The sequence below is a fragment of the Budorcas taxicolor genome, chromosome 25, assembly GCF_023091745.1.
Source record: "Budorcas taxicolor isolate Tak-1 chromosome 25, Takin1.1, whole genome shotgun sequence".
Taxonomy (NCBI): domain Eukaryota; kingdom Metazoa; phylum Chordata; class Mammalia; order Artiodactyla; family Bovidae; genus Budorcas; species Budorcas taxicolor.
The window spans coordinates 45,835,241-45,860,041 of record NC_068934.1 but is presented as its reverse complement, the minus strand read 5'-3'; the positions used below and the strand labels follow the sequence as shown (position 1 = coordinate 45,860,041).

At 39.0% G+C, this 24,801-nt stretch overlaps 1 protein-coding gene across 4 annotated transcripts in view; it reads right to left on the bottom strand.

Moving 5' to 3' along the window:
* Window positions 1–24,801, bottom strand: part of KDM2A (lysine demethylase 2A) — a 91,179-nt gene that overhangs the window by 30,648 nt on the left and 35,730 nt on the right. For all 4 annotated transcript variants that reach the window (XM_052661610.1, XM_052661611.1, XM_052661613.1 and 1 more), the window contains 6 exons: window positions 9,441–9,579; window positions 8,612–8,690; window positions 8,140–8,186; window positions 3,579–3,757; window positions 524–630; window positions 92–185 (listed from right to left, as the gene is read on the bottom strand). In XM_052661610.1, the coding sequence (XP_052517570.1) occupies window positions 92–185; window positions 524–630; window positions 3,579–3,757; window positions 8,140–8,186; window positions 8,612–8,690; window positions 9,441–9,579 (645 nt within the window). The remainder of the gene's footprint in view (window positions 1–91; window positions 186–523; window positions 631–3,578; window positions 3,758–8,139; window positions 8,187–8,611; window positions 8,691–9,440; window positions 9,580–24,801) is intronic.

The window sequence follows — 24,801 nt, the reverse complement described above, 5'->3', positions numbered from 1 at the left end:
TAGTTTTCAGGGTATATGAAGCATGCATGAACTGAAGCTAAGTCATATAACCAGCTTCAGATTCCAATCCCCATCACAACTGTGACCATACCTTTCCCCCTTGATGGATATGATACCAAACAGAGGTACCACCGAAGTCCACATGGAAGTCAGTATAGCAGCCTCGAACACTCATCAGACAGTACCTGACCCAAAAAAAGCAGTAGCGTTAGTGCACTGATGAGAAAAAGGAGACTTTTCCCACCACAATGCCACACTCTCCCCTGTGTACTCCCCTCCATCTTCCACCTGATATAAACTCCCAGCTGGTGAGAGGAATGCAATCTCAAGTCATCACAGTATCAGAAGAAAAGTTTGTTTTCCTTTATGTTATCACGGCTATGGGGCTCTTACATACACTCTTCCTTTGGAACTAAACTTGACTCTCTTGGGACAGGAAGCAAGGCTATAAGGGAGGACCCATTCCTGGCTATCACTCTGGCCTCCCACAGCACACTGTGGAAACACAGGGAAAGCCACTTACTTTTGCACTTTAGGGTACTGCATCTCCAAGATGGCGTTGGTTGATTCAGTCTGACTTTCTTTCAAATGCCTTGGCCACATATTGTCCACCCAGTCAATGAAATCCACCTTTAAAAGGAGGAAGGACATTTAGGTTGGGATTAAAGAGAATGCTAAAGTCAAGAAAAACAGAAATTCTCAAAACACATACTGAAAGACTACAATTTAACTTCCAGCAAGCAAACAATCTTTTGTTAAATTCAGAGTCAACAGGCAAACATTCTAGATATAATTATTCAGTGAAAATGAAGACTAATGGTTCCACGAGCATGATCACAAAGATAGCACTGATCAAAACAAAGTCACTTTTTAAGAAGTCATTAAATGACGCAGTAGTACCCAATAGAGCCCTCTCTGTGTGGCAGACCGGCCTCACCAGCTATACCGGCAGGGGTGGGGGCTGCAGGGTGGAGATAAAAGGCGCTGTCTGGAAGATTCCTGTAAACTTACTGAAAGACAAACTGCTAGAAGAGCCAAGATACCAAACATTTAAGAAAAGGAAAGGAGAAGGGAGGAGGAAAAGAGAGCGGAGGAGGAAAGAAGAGGGGAGGAGGAAAGGAGAGGGGAGGAGAAAAGAATTCCATAGGGATTTGCAGCCTTATATGAGCAATGTGCTATAGAACCTACTGGGTTAGGAATCAGAAGTTCCAGGTCTATCATGTTTTCTCAAGATCTTTTGTGAGGCTCTGGAACTTATCTGTAAAATGAGGATAATTACCTCAAAGGAATATTGTGAGGATTACATGTAAAAAGTATTAAAATTTTCTGAAATAATGTTATCAGAGTTTAGGAGTCTGGTTTTTTCCTTTGGCCACTCCATGCAGCATGGGGAACTTCCCCCACCAGGGACTGAACCCATGCCCTCTGCAACGGAAGCATGGAGTCTCAACCACTGATCACCAGGGAAGTCCAGGAACTTGTTTTAAATAATATGTGCTGAAAGAAATGAGAAATGAAAACTGTATGAACTTATTGAAACACTTTACACTGAATCGTAACATGTCCTATATCTTCAAATGTCTGCATCCAACCACGGAACTCCAAGAAACAGTTAAGTAGCTAAGTGTGAGTCAAACCACCATGGATTCAGCAAAGCTCTGGTGCTGCAGGTATCTAACATGGCTATAAAAAAGATGTATCTGGTAAGCTTTATAACTTATGTCCATATATATTCCATAATTTATTTCCTTACAACATGTATCTAGATAAATGCATACAATCTGTGTGTAATGATGTAGGTGAATGTTGAGTGGATACTCAGATGTAAACCGTGAGTTTTTGGAAGGGGTCGCTGATGACACGCAAGTTTAAATAAGCAAGATGAACAACTATGAAGATTCAGTTTCTGTCCCATTTCAAAGAAGTTCCACTCAGGGATCCAACAGCTTTCACCAAACACCCACGGGGCCTAGGAACATAAACTGGGCTCCAGGTTTCTTTCTTCTCATCCAACAGAACCTATTTTCCGCTCTCTCAGTGTAGTGGCCATCATCTCCCATCTCCTGGAACCGTCCTTTGGAAAGCCTTTACCAGAGTAAAGGATAACTGACTTGTTCAATATACTTACTATAAGTTCTTATGTTTGGACAGGAACAGAAAAATTAGGAACACATGAGTATTTTTTTGTTAAGTGTTCGCTCAGAGATAGTTGGATCTTTCTGGCTAGAATCTCACCTGCAGCAGTAAGTCACTCTGTCTTCTTTCTGTTTGATATTATTGGGTATCATCTGACTACCAAAAGAATACTGTAGTAAGGTGTTCATACCTTTTTCTTAGGTTACTCTTTAGGCTCTGGATAACAAGTCTCCAGGACGGATAATCACCAGTTTCTACCTGTTCTGTACCAATACAGGGCCAAACTGGGACATAATCAAATCATACACTGCAAAAACAGCCCATGGCCTTCCATGAACTCATTTCCCCATCACCAAACAAACTTGCACATTATATCTGCTACTTTTTCATCTACTTCTAAGTTACTGCTGGGATGACAGCAGAAGCCATCTCTCTCCTCTAAAGAGAATCTCACTTCGTGCTACCACCCACAATGGACAGTTCAAAGTTGCCCAGCTTAATCTCCTTGCACCTACTTTTGTACATACTATTCCTCCTGCCTGGGATTCTGGTCTTTCTTCTCTGCCTCATTTCTTCTTTCATGTCATGACCGGGGCTCTCTTTACATCACACTGACAGAACATTTTCCCTTGGTCTGTACATACCAATGTGTTAGTGATAATAATGCAACTATCTAGTAAGTTGAAGGTATGTATGTGTATATATATATATATATAAATGACATTATTATAACCAATTAACCACATTTTAACTTTGAAAGTCAAAGGGTACAATTAGGATCATTTAAATGAAGACAGGATAAAACACTGAGACTTTAATATGATGTTTAAAATAATAGTACATTCCAAATGCCATTGTTCCAGATGGACTACTTGACTCAAGTGAGTTCTGAGACAGGAATAAAAGTGGTCCAAAAATGACTAAGTATATTTTAAAAGTGAAACCAATCCCCCTCAAGGAAAGGATCTTGTAGATAGCCACTTTCATAAGAGAGGGGTTAAATCAGTATCTACCTCAGGAAAGTTAAGCACCAAAAACTAACTTTCCCCCATGCTGGGTTGTCAATCTGTTGCTACTAATCATCCAATAGCATCTACTCACCTGCCTCTAAATCATTTTTCTCCCAAGCATCTCTACAAGTATAAACCTATAGGATAGAAATTTACTAGGAAAACTTCCTAGTTACAGTTCTTATCAGAGTGAATTTTAAGACTCTTCCCCATTACATGCAAGTGACAAAGTTCCAAAATTATCAGAATGGCCTCTCCCTATAAAAAAATCAAGTGATGCTGGAAATGATAAACCCTCAAAAAGTACAAGTTACTCTTTTTAAATTTTCTTGTTCATCTTCATCTTTATCCCACTATGTTTAAGAACTTCTCCCAGTGTATAAACAACCATCCTGGTGACAAAGACAATGTGGAGACAATGATTAGACTAACCGTGGAGGGCCTCTGCACCATGTTCTCCAGCCTGGTGTGGCTAAACTCTAAGCTGATGACATTATAGAGTTTTTCTCGCTCCTCCTCTGGGGTCTCATAGTAGCGTGTCCACTGAGCCATAGTCATTTCAATGCCTTTCTGTGTGTTCACATCCATGACATCCACCATACGACGACTCCCTGCCATGAAAGATGCATTGATCATTTCTACTGAGCCACTGATATCCTTAAATATATTAAGAATATAAGATACAAATGAAAGTAAACAAACTATTCTTTTTCCTTTATAGTATTCAGCAATAAATAGACAGGAAATAGCTGTTACTTGAAAGAGGTAATCAACAGAAAATCAAATCAGAAAGAATGAGAATGACAATGATTAATACCAAAAACAATAATCACTCCCTATGGCATGTTTACTACATGGTCAGGCACTGAATCTTTATTCAATATCTCAATCCTAACAATTTTAAGTACTAAGTACCATTCATAGATGATAAATTTCATACATTCCATAAATACTTACTGAATGATAAAGACATCTTAATGGACACAAGATTCTCAACCAACTGTAACAACCACAACAGAAGGCAGAATGCCAAAGAGGCCACATAAAATGCAGGGGGAGAAAACAACAGCCTCAGAGTCAAAGAGACCTAAGTTTAAATCTCAGCTCTAATATTATTTAGGCAAGTTATTTAATTTTTCTAAACCTTAATATTTTCTTTTGTAACTGGGGGATAATATCACCTTGTGGGCCAATGTGAGGATTTAGTCAATGAAGTAAAATGTTTGACATAAAATAGATGCTAATTAATTAAACGGTAGTAAAAATGAAAAATCAAAAGAAAAAAATTGTTTTAACTAGACTGATCGGAGAAGGCTTTTAGAAAAAGAGAGAAAAGAGGAGACATTTGAGTTGGGACTGGAGGACTAAACAGAATTTCAGTAAGATTCAACACTGTGAATTCCACACAGAGGTAATAGCATAAGAGAAGATACGGAGAGGCAGTCCAGCTAAAAAGTTAAGAAAACAGTGGTTAAGGAGGTGAGAAAAGGAAAAGCTGCCATTGGAATATTAAGAGTACTATTCAATTTGTAAGAAACTAACAAATACCTACTATATATACCTAGCCTTGGTGGATAGACCAAGGATAGTGTTAGGATCTGGTCCCCTGCTCTCAAGGAGTTTACGGTCTAGTTAGATATAAGAGATAATAGGCAAGATGACAAGAATATGGTCACAACAGAGCAGATATGGCAGGATACATATAAAAAGATGACTGATAATGTAAGACAACAGACTAAACCTTCATTACTTGGAAGAAGAGGCGAATGCTAAACCAAAACTGCCTTGGGATACCACTTCACACCCACTAGGATGGCAATAATAAAAATAAAAGGAAAATAACAAGGGCTGGCAAGGATGCAGAGAAATCAGACTGTGCTGGGTGGAGTGTTAACATGGCACAGCTGCTATGGAAAACAGCTTAATGGTTCTTCCATAAATTAAACCTAGAATAACCATATGACCCAGCAACTCTACTCCTAGGTATGTATCCAAAAGAATCAAACACAAATGTTCAAACAAAACTCACACATTAATGTTCTTAGCAGTTCTAATTATAATAGTAAAAAGGTAGAAATAACTCAAATGTCCACCAAGAGATCAATCAATTAACAAAATGTGGCATACCCATACAATGAATGGATTATTCAACCATAAAAAGGAAGTATTGTTATATGCTACAATACAGATAAACCTCAAAAATATTATACTAAGTGAAAGAAGTCATGCACAAAAGGCTACATGTTTTATCATTCCATTTACATGAAATATCCAAAATGGGCAAATCTATAGATATAAAGTAGATTAGTGGTTGCCAGGGCCTGAAGGAAAGCAAGAGCAGGGAATGACTACTTAATGGGTATTGGGTTTCTGTTTAGGGTGATGTAGGATTTCAGAAAGTTGGTATTAGTGATGGCTGCAGATTGTGAATATACTTAATGTCACTGAGTTGAATACTTTAAAATTATTACAATGATAAATATTAAATTATTTGTATTTTACCATAATAAAAAAAAGTAAATGCTCTTCTTTAGGAATGTAGATCAAAGCAAACACCATTCTGCCAAGGCTACCAGAGCACTTAAAGAAAAGAATGACAGTCAGTCATAGTAATAGCTAACATTAACTGAGCAAATACTATGTGCCAGACACTGTTCTTCACATTTTGGGATTTGAAACCTGTCAGTTATGAGTCCACACTTTAAAAATAAAACATATCCCCTTACATAAAGTTTCCACAATAGAATGCGGAAACTTTTCTTCTTTGGGGGACATGAACTGACACTGGAGATGTAACATTCTTTAGGTAGAAAAGAATCAATTAGCCAAAGTATATTTAGTAATAATGGGTTATGTAATCACCAATATGTTGTTCACTGAATTTTAACAATCATCCGTTATCCAAGAAAAAACTATCCACACTTCAAACAATTTGGGCGCAAAGCATAAAGCTGAAATTTCTGATAAGTCTTGCCAGTTTAAATATAATCACCGCTTTATTTAAATCACAACAAAGTTATCTATGACCATCCACAGGTCTAGCTGGAATATAAGGTTAGGAAGGGCTCCAACCATTTTTAGCAGTATACATACAGAGGACATGAGAAAGTGGTAGGAAGAAATCCACAAGAAAACTAGTGAGTAAATAAGTCTCTATATTAGTATAGCTCAGAAATGTAGATCCTTTAAGTCTATGACAGGATCTAGAAGTCTATATTTTTAACAAGTACCACATATGATTCTGATGCAAGTCATCTGTGGACTATACTACTGCTGCTAAGTCACTTCAGTCGTGTCCAACTCTCTGTGACCCCAGAGACGGCAGCCCACCAGGCTTCCCCGTCCCCAGGATTCTCCAGGCAAGAACACTGGAGTGGGTTGCCATTTCCTTCTCCAATGCATGCAAGTGAAAAGTGAAAGTGAAGTCGCTCAGTCGTGCCCAATTCTTAGTGACACCATGGACTGCAGCCTACCAGGCTCCTCCATCCACGGGATTTTCCAGGCAAGAGTACTGGAGTGGGGTGGACTATAGACCCATAAGAATGCCTGACCAATAGAGAAAAGCTGTGGTGGCTCATTAACTTATGGATCCAAAGAATTACTTCCTGGAGGTCATTAGGAAAAAAAGTCAAGTAACAGACCAATAAGTACTCTACTATTAGGTTTTCTGAAGCCCCCTGAGAACCCTGCCTTGTGAAGAGTAACTACTAAACAGATTTACTGAGTATCTACTACACCCCAGAGACTGTGCTGAGTAATAGGAAATACACAGTGACAGGAAGAAAAGCAGCATCTAACAAAGAAACATGTAGGGGAGTGAAAAATACAGCGATTTAGAGAACCTTCCTCTACCTCTGACATTCACCCCTTGGATAAACAGTTTTTCAGCTGTCTAAAAAAAGCCCTCAAGTGGCCAAGAGACAGTACTGCAATACTTCATTTCAAAGGGAGAGCCTGCACTGAAGCTTCGGCACAGAGGACGAGGCACAACAGAAACTGTCAGGGGGAGAGCATCCAAAGCTCCTTTCATTTCACGTTCTGTTAGAAATATTCCTAAAACATTTTAATCCACTTTACTGCCTGATTATGTATATGAGAGTAACAATCTCTGAATTCCTGAGGATCCTGGCATGTCTCAGGGCCACACTGAACTCCAATGATGTGCAGAAAATTGACCCAAAGCCTTTCCTGGTGGTTCAGATGGTAAAAAATTTGCCTGCACTGTGGGAGACCAGGGTTCAATCCCTGAGCTGGGAAGAGCCCTTGGAGAAGTGAACAGAACCCACTCCAGTATTCTGGCCTGGAAAATCCCTGGAGCCTGGCAGGCTACAGTCCATGGGGTTGCAAAGAGTCGGACATGACTGAGTGACTTTCACTTAGTGACACCAGAAGTTTTCTTCTTTAATTACACTGCTCTAATTTGCTTTTTTCCCCCTAAATTTTGAATATAATGAAATACAAATCTGATTAAAGACTCAAGTTAACCAAACACTGATGAAGAGATATTTTAATGTATTTACTTCGCAGTTTACGAAGTTTCAAACCTTAGCCATGTTGCCAAATGTAGCATTAGTGAAAATTTTCTGGAGATTTCTCTATGGCTTTTAGGGAAGGACGAGAATGATAAATGAGGTTTCATTCTTGACTCAGAGAAATACAATTCTACTTTTGAAATTTTACCCTGGAAGGCAGGCTCTTCATGGAGAGAAGGAAGGATGCACAGTGGTAAAACTGGAAGGCAGGAAAGAGGCAGATGTTCAGATGCTGTATGTCTCCTGAGAAGTACTCAATGAAGCACCTTCGGTAACTCCCTTTGAGAAAATTCTCAGTTGCTAAATAGTAGTATCTAATCAAGACACTACTTCAAGTAGTATATACTTCAAATAAATAGTTTAATGCTCTTAAACCTTAAAATCTCAGTAAGAGATTTAAGACTCAGCTGTAAATCTTAGATCTTTGCCTCAAAGACAAAGGCCTCAAGTGTAACACTTACCCACACACATTTTGACATCATTCACAGTGAAGTCTGGATCTGGCATCCTATGAAACAAACACCAGTAAGTATAATGGGAAGCACAACTATTCTAGTCAGGGTGAGTTTTTTCTTAAAGAACTAAGAATTCCCCAGTCAAGCCCCATCAATCTTCAAACTGAGGATTAAAAAATATATTTTAAATATAAATGCTTATACGTATATAAATATGTTTATACATATATAAACAGATGTACATATATATGTAGGAAAAAATATATGAGAAAAGGTTAATAGGGATTATTCAGGGTGGTAGATTTCAGGAGATTTACATTTATTTTCTTTATAGTTCATCTATATTTTCCCATTTACATATAACAACACACTTCAGACAGTTTCAATGATCTATGCTTTGGATTATCAATACTGCACTGTCTATAGCCCTGGGTGTAATGTGGCCACTTTGCAGCCAAACCCAACAGTGAACACTTACTTTATTCCAAGTCCATCGGAATTCTTGAAAATCAGAGGATCTCTTAAGCCACCCCGCTGGATATACTCTACATTAAAATCTGTCACCATAAGAAAACAATTGTTAGAAAGGCCAAGAGGTTTAGCTGGAAAAAGATAAAAGGAGCTATGTAATATGATAAGAGATGGTGTTTGCTATTTCTGTGTATACAGTTTTGCTGTTAGGTAATACATGCTTGTTACTAAGAAACATCTCTTGAGGTATAGGGAGAGCACACTGAGAAGCAGGACTCAAGGGCTTTGCTAAATCTATATTTCCACAATAATTCAGAATTTAACCAACAGGGGATAGTACTATTGAGTCATCTCATAAATCCCAAGCAGAAATCACATCCTGTGCCTTAACAGCCTAAAATTTAATTCTGCCCACTGCAATACGTATCATGACATCCTTGTCAGTTTGCCCAAGAACAAAGCTGCATGACACCCATGGAGCTCAGTCATGGTGGCGCAGGTACATGCTTAAAAGAATGGTTATTGAACTCTTCTTAATTAAACCCAAACCAAGGGATGAGAGAAGGGAGAGGCCTTTAGGAAAAAAATCCCAACATTCCTGTCCTAATAAACACTTGCTTCTTCCAACATAGCAGAGAATGACTCATGGGGTAGGACTGGGGGGCCAGGGGAGGCTGGTGCATGAGCGGCATTGTGTAACAAGAGAAAATAAAGATAAACAGCATCACAGCATTAACAGGCAGTATTTTGGCTGCAGACATGCTGAGCCCACAGCTCCCAGAGTCTACAACCTCCTACATCAAGTGGCTGCAGGTCTGAACCCAAATGATACTGACCTTTTCCTTCCATAAAAGTAACAAAATTTGCATTATATTTGTTGGTGTGGAGTTTCTCTTCCAAGTCAAAAGTTCTTTTTCCTTCAATTTCATCATCTGAAATGCCATCATCTTCATAGCGTCGTCGCATGGTACCACGCTGGGGAGAGAGGGACAGAAGGATGAAATCATACACCTTTTCAAGATTTTCAGTTGCTATGTTAAGCATCCATTTGCCTTGCTTTGTAGATCTTTTTCTCAAATAAAGGTCAGCTAATATTCTCACAATGTACGAAATTTAAAATGAGTCACTAAGTTCCCTACTTGTAAATTTTACACTGCTAACTCTTTGAGCCTACAGATAAATTTACAACAAAAATATGACCAAATAGGGTCTACTAAACATTTTTTTTCCTGGCTGCACCACACAGCATGAGATCTTAGTTCCCTGACTAGGGACTGAACCCACACCCCTTGCATTGGGAGCACAAAGTTTTAACCACTAGACCACCAGGAAAAGTCCAATGAAACATTTAATTTATCTACCATCGTTTATCAGAGGGTGGACAAACTGTCTTTATAGACTTTACAGACCAGGATACAAAACATAATTTTTTATGGGGAAGTCTACTTCTGGATTAGCTTTCTAAAACAACCTTTGAGAATAGACTAAAACATTTTAATTAATGAAGCAAAACCTCTTTTACAGCAGATAAAGTTAACCTAAGCAACAGCATTCCAAAGAGCAGACCATCAATACTTAGCATTAAAGATAATGTCTTCCCAAACGAAAACATACGAATGGTCAACCAGCACATAAAAAGTGCTTAGGATCACTGGTCATTAGGGAAGATACAGATTAATACCACAACAATATACCACTTTACACCCACCAGGACGGCTATTACCAAAAAAGGCAGACAATAACAAGTGTTGAAGAGCATGTGGAGAAACTGGAACCCTAACATAATGTTGAAGGTGAAGGTGAAGTCGCTCAGTCATGTCTGACTCTTTGCGACCCCATGGACTTCTCCGTCCATGGGATTCTCCAGGCAAGAATACTGGAGTGGATTGCCATTTCCTTCTCCAATGCTGATGGGAATGTAAAATATTGCAGCCATTCTGGAAAAGTTTGGCAGTTTCTCAAAACATTAAACAGTAAATCATGATTCAGCAATTCTCCTCCTAGGTGTATATCCAAAACAATTAAAAACATATCTAAAATGCAGATGCTCAGAGCAGAACATTATTTATAACAGCCAAACGGCAGAAACAACCCAAATGTCAGTCAGTTGATGAATGGATTAACAAAATGTGGTATATTTACACAATGGAATATTATTTGGCCACAAAAAAGAACAAAGTACTGTTATGTGCTACACATGGAAGAATCTTGAAAACAACATACTAAGTGAAAGATACCAAACACAACAGATCGAGTATTACATAATTTCATTTTTTATTTTAATTTTCTGCTGTACAAATGACCTTTACTGTGTACAACAGGAAGTGGAAGAGGAGGAGATATAATAGCTCTGGCTCATGGGGCAGCTCCACATACTCAGTCATTACCCTCAAAAAGCCATTTTCATTTTCATGAAATGTCCAGAATAGGCAAATCCACAGAGACAGAAAGTAGATTAATGGATGCTAGGGGCTGGGGAGACAGAGGAATAGAAAGTAACTTAACAACGTGGGCTTCTTTGGGGAACAATTAAAAATGTTCTAGAACTAAACAGTGGTGACATCTGCACAACCTTGAATATACTAAAAACCACTGAGTTGTACACTTTTAATTTTTTTCTTAAGATAACATGTTGCCTATGCTGCAAATTTACCTTTTGGTATAGTTAGTTTAGTTTAGCCAGTATTAAAAGTTGCTGAAATTTCTGTAACACATGCACATGGGACAACTTGTGTGGGCGGCAACAGTGAGGCAGCCCAGCTCCAGGCTGTGCTGTGCTTAGTCGCTCTACTGTGTCCAACTCTGTGCGACCCCACAGACTGCAGTCCACCAGGCTCCTCTGTCTAGGGGGATTCTCCAGGCAAGAACATTGGAGTCGGTTGCCATGCCCTCCTCGAGGGGATCTTCCCAACCCAGGTCTCCCACAGTGCAGGCAGATTCTTAATCACCTGAGCCACCAGGGAAGCCCTGTTAACATAAAACCCCAGGGTTCAAGATACTGGGGAAAGATGTGTGTGTCATGGGAGAAGATCAGAAGCCAAATCTCAGAAGGCAGACTAGCAAAAGAAAGATTTTCAGAGAGACATTTCATGGCTTCCTTCCAATCTACAGCTAAAGGTACCTGCCACTGCTTACACAAGGGCCTGCCTAGCCCAGACCCTACCACCACCTGGTTACACCCAAGCGGAGCTCCTCACTTTACCTTTCCCATATCCCTCTGAGTATTAAAATAGTTTAAACGAATAAAAAAATATCTACCACCCCACTCAGAACACCCCTCTCCCTATCAACACAAATAGAAGGAAACAGGGAGCACAGCATGCCTTGGGTTAAAAAAATAATAAAACTGGGAATGGAAAAAGAGGCTGGTTTGGTCCTTAGTTTCCTGGTGAGGTTCCCCGCGCCCTCTGCTGCCCATCATCCCCACCCCCACCCCCGCCTGCCGTGGTGCTCATCAACTGAGGTTCCAACGGGTGGGGGAGGTCTGGGTGAGAAGGTGTATGTGCTAAGAACAACCAAACCTGGAATTTAGATACTGATGATCTAGAATCAATTACACAGCACCAGAATTTATATAAACACGTTAAGAAAATGAGACACTGGAGAAAAGTCTCTTAGGGAATGGGACCAGGGAAAGAGCAGAAATAAGAAATTAAAATTAAAGTAAATAAAACTGATGGTTACACACCAGAGGAGAGCGAGATTCAATTTACCAGTTTTAGGTAGAAACACTGATGAATACCTGTTATCTTTCCCAAGTTCGGCCAAAAAACCCCTTATAACACTCTTACCTAGCAGTTTGTTGTCATAAGTCACAGCTTAAAGGCCAAAAGATCTATTTTTAGTAGACCTCTTACTCTAAAAATGCCACCAATGCTCGAAAATACTTTTAGGTACCTTTATATTTGAAGGGAGGCTGGTTATTTTCGCTGACAGATTTCTTAAACGGGTTTGTGTTTTGAAAGCCATCACTCAGTTCTCTTCCTCACCTTATTTCACATATGTGTCTTAGAAAAGAACTCCAAAAGATGAGTTCCAAGCATGTCAAAAAGCAAGAGCAATACCACTGAAATAAATATGGTTTCCCACAACAATCATTTTTAGAAAGCATTCATTTGCACACAGAAATAACCTCCTCACATACAAGGTCAATTAATTTATGACAAAGGAGGCAAGAACATATAACAGGGAAAGGACAGTCTCTTCAATAAATGGTGTTGGGAAAAGTGGACAGCTACACACGAAAGAATGAAACTGAACCACTATCTTTTACCACACACAAAAATTAACTCAAAATGGATGAAAGACTTAACCTACTAGGTAATAAGTGCTGGTGAGGATGTGAAAAAGCAAAAGCCTCATACAGCCTCCCATAGCTAGTGGGAATATAGAACAAGACAACTCTATGGAAAGAGAGTCTTGCAGCTCCTCAAACTGGTTGAGAGTTACCATATGACCCAGAAATTTCATTTCTAAGTATTTATCCAAGAAAATGAAAACATGTCCACACAAAAACACACATACTAATGTTCACAGCAACATTATTCATTATAACCAATGGGTGATGACAAATGGGAAAATAAAATATAGTATATATCCATACACTCTCTTCCAACAACACAGGAGATGACTCCACACAGGGACATCACCAGATGGTCAGTATCCAAATCAGACTGATTATATTCTTTGCAGCCGAAGATAGACAGGCTCTGTACAGTCAGCAAAAACAAGACCTGGAGCTAGCTATGGCTCAGATCATCAGCTCTTTACTGCAAAATTCAGGCTCAAATTGAAGAAAGTAGGGAAAATCACTAGGCTATTCATGTATGACCTAAATCAAATCCCTTACAATACAGTGGAGGTGATAAATAGACTCAAGGGATTAAATCTGGTAGACAAAGTGCCTGAAAAACTATGGATGGAGGTTCGTAACACTGTACAGGAGGTGGTGACCAAAACCATCCCCAAGAAAAAGAAATGCAAGAAGGCAAAGTGGTTGTCTGAGAAGGTCTTAGAAATACCTGAGAAAAGAAAAGTGAAAGGCAAAGGAGAAAGGGAAAGATATATCTAATTGAATGCAGAGTTCCAGAAATAGCAAAGAGAGATAAGAAAGCCTTCTTAAGTGGCCAATGCAAAGCAACAGAGGAAAAAAACAGAATGGGAAAGACTAGAGATCTCTTTCAGAAAACTGGAGATACCAGGGGAACATTTCATGCAAAGATGGGCACAGTAAAGGACAAAATTGGCAAGAACCTAACAGAAGCAGAAGAGATTAAGAAAAGGTGGCAAATATACATGGAAAAACCGTACAAGAAAGCTCTTAAGGATTCAGACAACCATGATGATGTGGTCACTCACCCAGAGTCAGACATCTTGGAGTGTGAAGTCAAGTGGGCCTTAGGACGCATTACTACAAACAAAACTAGTAGAAGTGATGGAGTTTCAGCTGAGCTATTTCAAATCTTAAAAGATGATGCTGTTTAAGTGCTGCACTCAATATGCCAGCAAATTTGGAAAACTCAGCAGTGGCCACAGGACTGGAAAAGGTCAGTTTTCATGCCAATCCCAAAGAAAAGCAATACCAAAGAAAGCTCAAATCACCACACAATTGCACTTCTTTCACATGCCAGCAAGATTATGCTGAAAATCCTTCAAGCCAGGCTTCAGTAGTACGTGAACCAAGAACTTCCAGCTGTACAAGCTGGATTCAGAATAGGCAGAGGAATCAGAGATCAAATTGCCAACATCTGTCAGAATCATAGAAAAAGCAAGGGGATTCCAAAAAAAACATTTACTTCTGGTTCATTGACTATGGTAATCCCTATGATTGTGTGGATCAAAACAAACTGTGGATATTCTTAATAAGATGGGAGTGCCAGACCACATTACCTGCCTCCTGAGAAACCTATATGCAGGACGAGCAGCAAAAGTTACAATTGGACATGGAACAATGGACTGGTTCAAAATTGGGAAAGGAGTACTTGTAGGCTGTATATTGTCACGCTGCTTATTTAACTTATATGCAGAGTATATCATGAGAAATGCTGGGCTGGATGAAGCATAATCTGGAATCAAGATTGTGGGGAGAAAAAAATAAATAAAAATTAAAAAATTGTGGGGAGAAATATCAATAACCTCAAGTATGCAAATGATAACACTTTAAGGGCAGAAAGTGAAGAGGTACTAAAGAGCCTTTTGATGAAGGTGAAAAGAGGAGAGTGAAAAAGCTGGTTTAAAACTCAACTTTCAAAAAGTGAAGATCATGGCATGTGGTCCTATAACTACATGGCAAATAGATGGAGAAAATGTGGAAACTGTCAGATTTCATTTTCTTGGGCTCCAAAATCAATGCAGATGGTGACTGCAGCCACGCTTGAAATTAAAAGATCCTTGCTCCCTGGAAGAATAGCTATGACAAACCTAGACAGCGTATTAAAAAGTAGAGATAATCATTTTGCCAACAAAGGTCTGTATAGTCAAAGCTTCGGTTTTTCCAGCAGTCATGTATGGATGTGAGAGTTGGATCATAAAGGAGGCTGAGAGCTGAAGAACTGATGCTTTTGAACTGTGGTGCTGGAAAAGACTCTTGAGAGTCCCTTGGACAGCAAGGAGATCAAGCCAGTCAATCCTAAAGGAAGTCAACCCTGAATATTCATTGGAAGAACTGGTGCTGAAGCTGGCGCTCCAATACTTTGGCCACCTGATGCAAAGAGCTGACTCACTGGAAAAGACCCTGATGCTGAGAAAGATTGAGGGCAAGAGGAGAAGACGGCGTGAGAGGATAAGATGGTTGGATGACATTACTGACTCAATGGAAATAAGTTTGAGCAAACTCAGGGAGATGGTGAAGGACATGGAAGCCTGGAGTGCTGCAGTCCATGGGGTGGCAAAGAGTTGGACACAACTTAGGGACTGAGCAATATATCCATACAATGGAATATAGTTAAGCAATAATAGAAGGGAGTGAAGTACTGAGAAATGCTGCAACCACAGATGAACTTCGACAAAAACACTAAGTGAAATAAGCTAATTACAAAAGACCATATATTTTATGATTACCTTTATCTGAAATGTACAGAATCTATAAAGACATAGGCTGGAGAGAAGAGAGATGGAGAGTAACTGCTAATGTGTACTGGGGTGATGAAAATATTTTAGAATTAGATACTAGTAATGTTTTCACAGAGGACTTCCCTGGTGGCTCAGACGGTAAAGTGTCTGTCTACAATGCAGGAAACCTGGGTTCGATCCCTGGGTTGGGAAGATCCCCTGGAGAAGGAAGTGGCAACCCACTCCAGTACCCTTGCCTGGAAAATTCCGTGGATGGAGGAGCCTGGTAAGCTTCAGTCCACTGGGTCACAAAGAGCTGGACATGACTTCACTTGAATGTTTTCACAACTTTGTAGATTTACTAAAAACTACTGAATTGTACACTTTATTATTATTTTAAAAAATATTTATTTGGCTGCGTTGGGTCTCAATTGAGGTATGTGGCATTGTCACTCTTTGTTGCGGTATGCAAGCTCTTAGTGGCGGCATGTGGATCTAGTTCCCTGAGCAAGACTGAACCCAGGCCCCCTGCGCTGGGAATATGGAGTCTTAGCCACTGGACCACCAGGGAAGTCCCTGAGTTGTACACTTTAAAAGGGTGAATTGAATAGCATATGAATTCTATCTCAATACAAAATAATGGTGGGCAGTCTATAACAGAAAAAAGGTTGATACAATGCACATATTAAAGTAAAGCAATGTATTTTTATAAGAATAAAGACCAGACCAAATCTTGCCTAATAACATTTTTTGAGAAAGCAAAATTTTCTTCTAAATTTTCATAGCCATTTCAGTTGACTTTATATGAAAGGACATATAGATAAGTGACTTTAAAAAGTCCTTAAGTATTTCATGAACCACCATGCTGTGCCAGAAATGCAAAAGCAGTTTGTTAGTTCTGAGAATTTCCACTCCATCGACTAATGTCATTTACCACATTAACAGATTAAAGGAGAAAAATTAAAGATCAGCTAGATCCGAGCTGTCCAAAATGTTAGCTGCTAGCCACATGTGGCTGTGAGATTTAAATTAAAGATTAAAAATATTTTCATCAAAAGATGCAAGGGAAACTAGGTATCTGCATTCAAGAGAATGTGTCAGACCCTTACCTTAAACCATTTCATTTGGTACAAAAAATTAACTCAAAACACATCAAAGACCTAAACTAACAGCTAAAACTATAAAATTCTTAGAAGTAAACAAGGGAAAATCTTCACAGCATTAGCTTTAAGGAGGATTTTTTAAAATGACAGCAAAAGCAAAAGAAAAAAAAAATAGGTAAACTGGACTTCATCAAAATTTTTAAAATTTGTGTAAAAAACACTATCAACAGAGTGAAAAGAAACCGCAGGAGAAAATATCTGCAAACCATACATCTGACATGGGATTAGTATCTAGAATATATAAAGGACTCTTGTAATTCAACAACAACAAAAGAAACAACCCAATTCAAAAATGGGCAAAGGACTAAAATAGGAATTTCTCCAAAGAAGACACCCAAATGGTCAATATGCACTGGAAAAGATGCCAAACATCACCACAAATCAAACCCATAGTGAGGAGATACTACTTCACATCCTTTAAGATTCCTATCACCAAAAAAAAAAAAAAAAACCCCACAAAATAACAAAAGTTATCAAGGAAGTGGGGAACTAAAATGCTTATGCACTGCTGGTTGCAGCCTGTGTGAAAAAAAAGTACAGCAATTCCTCAAAAGACTTAACACAGAACTGCCATATGATCCAGTAATTCTACTTCTAGAACCAAAAGAAAACAACCAAAAGCAGGGACTCAGAAACTACAACCCCAGTGTTCATAATGCCATTATTCATGATGGTCAAAAAAACAAACAAACAAACAAAAAAAACGGAAACAGCCCCAAATTTCCATTGACAAATAAAATGTAGTATTTATATATATACAACGAAATATTATTCAGCTATAAAACAAAATGGAGATCTGACACCTGCAGCAACATGGGTAAACCCTGAAGACATTATGCTAAGTGAAACAGGTCAGACAAAAGATAAAATATTGTATGATTCCACTTATGAGATACCTAAAATAGACAAATTCATAGAGACAGAAAGAGATTAGAGATTACTAGGGGCTGGGGGGAGGAGGAAAGGGAAGTCACCATTTTATGATTATACAATTTCTATCTGGGGTAATGAAAAAAGTTTTGGAAACAGTAATGATGCCAGCACCACACTGTGAATTAACACCACTGAATTAATTTGCTTAAAATGGTCAGAATGGCAAGTTTTGTTGCAAATATCTTCCAATTTCTAAAAATAATGCAATATATCAAAAACCTCCCGTTAAGAGTCACTGTACAATTCCTTCATTTTATATCAAATAGTTTTTGCCTACGATAACTTCTGAGAATCAGGAAATATGATGGAATTATTTTACAAAGAAGAAAGGTAAAACTGACCTAAGTTTACCCTTTTAGAAAACAGAAAAACAAGAAAGCTAAACTATCTAAAAGGAGAGCTTATCCCTTGTCAGTTCTACTACAGACACTTTACTGTGTGATCTTAGGCAGTTAAGTGAATCATTTAACCTCTCTAGATCCTAATTTTCCCTTGGAGGTAAATAATACAAGGTCCCTTTGTGCTCTACAATAAAGTCCTCACCACCTGATTCTCAGCCTTGCTCTCTCTTACATTGTATTATACTGTGTTGACATTTTGCTGACCTATAGCCCCACTCTGTCCTGACTAGGGACACTGAGAGGCACGAGTGGTGGGTTGGTAGGGCAGCCCTCCAAGGGACTTCCACATCATCCTCCTGTCCTCCCCACCGCCCCCCCATATTAAACAAATCTCCGTGTATCTCAATCAACCAGATGTTAAGGCAGTTATTTCTGGAGAGCTTAGGCAATTACCATTCCCCAAGGGATCAAAGGAGTCAGAGAATGAAGAAATTGTATAAAGTATGAAAAGGCAGTTGCTTTTTTATTAATGACACCCAGAAGGGCTACTGGTTTGAAGTGAACTATGATGCCAGGAAAAAGTAGTAACAGCAGTTAACATTCCAGTGTTGACTATGTGCCAAGTACTGTAACAAGCATTCTGCATGCATTAACACATGTAAGGATACTATCCTCTCTTCTCTATGACAAAAGGCAAATGAAGGACAGAGTAACCTGCCCAAGTTACAAAGCTAGTAACTGGTCCAGCTGGGACTGGGACCCAATTCTAGAACCCATGGTCTTAACCACTACTCTCTACTACTGAAATCACTAAGTGACGAACTCTGGCCAGACCAGGGGCTTGGGGCAGCTGAAGTAACTGTCAAAGGAGATCCCAGAAAACTGAAATGGCTCCGGCAGAGCAAGGACGTGAAGTGGTGGGGGTGTTGGCAACGAAGCAGTCTATAAACCAGAACAGCATGCCTGGTAGAAAGATGAGCAAAATATCTTCCCAAGGGAGGGAGGTTTCTGATACGTGCTAAGGGATACGACATTTCCCTTAAATGTTATTTAACATTTCACCAATCCTGACTTCTAATTCTAGCTTTTACTGGTTGTCTTCCTGGACATTGTTATTTTGGCTGAAATAAAAATATTGCAATTTCTAACCAGAGACCACTTTACATCAAAGAGTGCTTTGAACCTAGTATGTTTATTATATATGCTAATTAAATTTTGTTTTCATTCTCTATATTTGTAGTCAGGGACATTTACCACACACTTTCTGTAAAGATGATGTTGCCAACATTTTTTTTTAACCGAGATTCATTTCTACATTTCCTACTGTCTCTAAGTTCTGATCTGAGATAGATCTACCTCACTACCTTAGAGAAAAGTTTTAATTACACAGCCTCTTCGCTGGTGATGGTATAAGAAGCCAAGCAACAACTATATTTTCACGTCCCACATCATGATATTGCTTTAAACAAAAAGTTTGGGGGCATCTTTTTATAAATTTATAAAGTGATACAGATTACATCTGAACCTTTCCAACACACACCAAATTCCTACTTGATAAGTGCTTAATAAGCTCTTATACATCTTCAAAGAAAGAAGCAAGCTCAGGTTCTCAACTGGTCCCCTTCACAAAAGTATGAATCCAAAAGTGAAGTGAAGTGAAGTTGCTCAGTCGTGTCCAACTCTTTGCGACCCCATGGACTGTAGCCTACCAGGCTCCCCCGAACCTGGGATTCTCCAGGCAGGAATACTGGAGTGGGTTGCCATTTCCTTCTCCAGGAGATCTTCCCAACCCAGGGATCGAATCTGGATCTCCCAAACTGCAGGCAGACGCTTTACCATCTGAGCCACCAGGGAAGTCATGTATATGAATACATATATATCCTAAAAATCAACTAACCTTTAAGGTGTTGTTCTCATTTTCTTTCTTTCCATATTTTTGAAAATCCAATATTACTGTAAGATCACACACTGGAGCAGGTACATATGTAGATGAATCACTGCCTGCCACCTTTCTATGTGTGTACATGTTTGTGGTATAAAAATTATTTGAACACTTATTCATATAACAGGGCACTCATTATGGAGTTATAGCCAGATGCTCTGCATACAAAGATAAAAGGCACAGTCTAGAGCTAAGATTTCTGGCCAGTAGGGGGAGACAGACATGTAAATAAATTACAGTATTACCATTAATGTGAGATGTATTAAGACAGGGAGATACAGAATTTATTCAAGTCCAAGAGGAAGGAGTAGTAGAATGGTTGATGAAGGCTCCACTTAAGAGTAGAAATGTTTTCTCATTCAATATAACTTTACTGAACATCTACTAAGTGCCAAGGACTATGGATATAGATTCTATATTGCTCCTCTGTAGCAGTGACCTCTGTAGCTTTTGAACTGAGAGTATTTTGGACTGAAAGGAGATTAAACCAGTCAATCCTAAAGGAAATCAATCTTGAATATTTATTACAAGGACTGATGCTGAAACTGAAGCAGCAATACGTTGGCCACCCGATGCAAAGGGCCGACTCATTAAAGAAAGTAAAAGGCCCTGATGCTAGGAAAGACTGAAGGCAGGAGAAAGGGATGACAGAAGATGAGATTGATGGATGGCATTACTGACTCAATGGACATAAATTTGAGCAATCTCCAGGAGATGGTGAAGGACAGGGAAGCCTGGCGTGCAGCAGTCCATGGGGTCGCAAAGCGTCGGACATGACTGAGCAACTGAACTGAACTCCTTCCCACTGGATTACTGAGGCTCTCCTTAACAGAAGATGAATAACATTTTTCAAAAATAAAAGTAATTTGTTGAGAAAAATGTGGTAACTTCATTACATCCAATGAGAAATTTAATGGCAATATCCTAAGGTAGTACAAAAACAGTAGGAATCACTGCCTTACAGTGACTAAACCTTGGGCACAAGTTTTTACCTTTAGATGTAACACCCACTGCCCTTAAAATACTAAGAGGCTTGAGGACAAGGATAAAGGAAGACACATGCTTAATTTTAACACAACTGCTTCACTGTATTACAAAGAACGCGTACTTATCAACTACACAGCTGAAAAGCTTGCATTTCTTTTGTTGACAGTTTAGCCTTCAAATATTTCTGGGCTAACTGAAGATCAACTTATGCAGAGACCAACAGCACAAAGAACACTTTCTATATATACAAAACATTAGCAGATCACAGTAATTCCAACAAGACAGAGTAATCCATAAATAGAAATTTGGCAAGAAGCATATTCACATCTAAGTCTCTGATTTTAAAAAAAGAAAAAAAGACAGCTGAGAAGGCAGAATGCTCAAAAGCAGAGGGATACGCAACACAAAGTGAACTTCTCCCCTAAAAGTTCCCTCAGAACTAATGTCAAATACTTAGTGTGTACAGAATAAGCCCCAAATCCTGAGTCAGGATTCACTCCCTCAACCACAAATATGTCCTCCAAAAAACCAACTGGCTGAGAAATGAGTTACAGTGCTGGATCTCTTCCATCAACGTTCCCTGCTTTTCTGCAAACTATTTGGTATAATCAACTGTTCAGGGTGCCTGCTGCACAATTAATCATGAAAGTGCCACAATTCTATAAAAGACAAAAACTGCTGTAAGTAGCAAAATCAGTCTATGAAATTCATGATGAAGACAGGCATCTCAACACCATCCTGAAGAGAAATAATGTGAGTTCAGACATTACAGAAAAGGCACATTTTCATTCCCCTAAAGGTTTTTACTAGAATATACATACACTTTTCTTCTTAGATACTGGCAAAAGCAGTACTCAGCAATATTACACGTTCTATCAACATGCAAATGTTCGATCAGTTTATCCTCCAAAAGAAGCCCAGTCAAACCATCAGAGAAACTGGAAATAACAGCATTTGTCAATGTCCAAGTCACCTTGGGGGTTTTACTTCTTAAGTAGCTGGGGAAAAAAGATGTGTAATTCCTCACTCTACTTTCTGTACCACTCTCAAATCTTCACCTCCTTTTTGTAACCACAGAATACTTCTTAAACTTAGCACTCTTACTATCTGACATTCAAAAGTTACTCTGAGTTAAGTGAAATCATTATCTAAAAGGAATATAAAACGTTTCCTTTTTCTAATTTTTATCTCCCAGAGCAGAAAAGGGAATTTTGGAAGGACTGATCACTAGGAAATAATCTTCAAATTACCCACACATAAACAAAATGGAAAATACCACCCATTAAAAATGGAAACAGTAATGAACTCAGAAATATTCAGTTTGTCCCTCAACTCAACAAATGTCTTAACTTATTTTCATTAGCCAATGAACATCCTCTGAGATTCAAATAGTCCCTGAACAGCTATGTTTACTGCCTGTTTGTTTCTATAGCAACAGACACCTAGAATGCAGAAACAAAGATAATGCCTAGTTTCTTCACCATCTTCTGTAATTGATGCAACTGTAAGTCATTAGTATGATAGATGGCACAAGCAGAGCCATTTCCAGTTCCTAGAAGGTGAAGATTAGTGAAGCTGTTGGGCAAAACAATTTATAGAAAAAGATAAAGCCCCTACAAGTTTACCTCAAATTTAAAAGGGAAGTAAGAACCATCTGCCAGTCACTAAGAAAGGTAAAGTGAACCTGAAAGGACAGTTGATTTTGGAAAACATTAACTCTACTTACTCAGTCAATGATATGAACCATTAAAGGTGTCACACACACTGCTTCTCCTAAATTTTAGGTGAGTTAGGGGAGACAGCAAGCAGTCACTTGAAGCCAGAAGATATTCCATAAATGCACCTATTTCCAGCCTTGCTATATCCCTCTGATCAACATGTGTTCCTCTATGGCCTTCCTCTCTGGAGCTCTGACTAATGCTTTGATTCATAGACAAAGGTCAATCTCTTAACCAACAAATGACTTCTTTCAAACTGTCAAACCTTAGATTTAGAGGAGTCATGAAATTCCATGTTAAGGAGCAGAAGCTCTGGAAGGAACTGGCAAACAATCAAGAGCTGGTATTTGACAATATCCCCCCCAGACACATATACTCTTCCCCTCCCCCACTGCCATGCCGCACTAGAATCCTGGCAAGACCACTTCCCATCTTTCAGTCATTCATTTGTGTCGACTACGGTTAAGGCACAGAAAATTGAGTCTTCACTTCTGAATTGACCTAGGAATGTAGTAGAAGTGGCAAAGTAACCCACTGCACTAAGAAGCCCAACAGCAAAAGGAATACTCAATAAAGCAGTTATATTCAAGCTAAGAGAGAATCCAATAATGCAAGTTAATGACCAGGTTTGCTAAATTCCTCCAGACATTTAAAACATTGCCAATCACCTCCCAACCAAGTGAACATTCTTAGAAAAATTTACCTGCAGGTATGACTCCATTTATCACTTATTATCTTCAGCAAAACTACATAAGGAGAACAAAGCAACCAGAGTTGGAGTGGGTATCGGCCTGGGTCTAGATACTGGTACTTTGAGCTTTGAATTCCCTAAGCTTTCATTTTCTTGTGTGAATATGTCAATAATTTCACTTAATTCTTGACACCACAGGATTGTGGTGAGGTTTAAATGTACATATGCAAAAACACTCTGCAAACTGTAAAGTGCCCTATCAGTTCAGTTGCTCAGTTGTGTACAACTCTTTGAGACCCCATGCACACCAGGATTCCCTGTCCATCACTAACTCCCCAAGCTTGCTCAAACTCATGTCCACTGAGTCAGTGAAGCCATCCAACCATCTCATCCTCTGTCTTCCCCGTCTCCTCCTGCCTTCAGTCTTTCCCAGCATCAGGGGCTTTTCCAATGAGTGCCCTATACAAAGAGGCTAAGTGGAGTAGTGGCAGAGCCTAGGGTTCAAGTAACAGTTCTGCCTCTCACTGTGTAAGAGCCACTTAACGAACAATTGTAACAGAAGCCATGGCACAGGACTGGATGAGGGTGAGATAAAAGACACAAAAAAGCCGGCATGAGCTCAAAAACTATTAAGAATTGTGGATTTGAACAGGAAGCAACACTGGATTGGGAAATAAATATCTTTCCCAAAAAGAGTGATTTGGTTTACGTGGCTAGAGACAAGTCCTACTTGACATGCCTTTTCTCATATAGCATTAAACACTGGATAAGGTTTTCTCCTTCTTTATCATCCCAGGTGGCAGACTTCTAGTAAGTTTTCTAAGCCTAACCCTCTCAGGAGCTCTTTCATGGTTCCACCATCTCTAAATCCTCTTATACCAAACACCTAATCCTAGGGATAAAATTTCATGAAATCCAACAACTGTACCCTGGTCATCCCCACACTGCCAGCTCTTTTAATTTAATATAAGTGGTCATTCCTGGAAGGTGTTATTTAGAAGCCTAAGTGGTAGAGTTGGTTCTACTGTTGTTGATTTCTGGGTAGAAGGAACCCAGAAATCAACGTTTCAGGAATAATATGACCATTAAAGGAACAGTCACATGTGAACAGGGGAAGTGCAGAGCCAGAACAGAGGAGCTACGTGCTTATTTATACAAGAAGAAGTTTTCGGACATCAAGACAGACTAGAACAGAAGACTGAAGATAAGACTAAAGGAAAAAAGAGAAGTGACCAAAAAAAGAGAAGGTTTACAGCACAGTTCAATTATTGACATAAAATAAATTTCACACCTGCCTGCCTGTGCTGCTCTAAAATCTCAGAAGATATTACAGGAGTAATAATTATATACATTTCTAGAAAATAAAAATTAA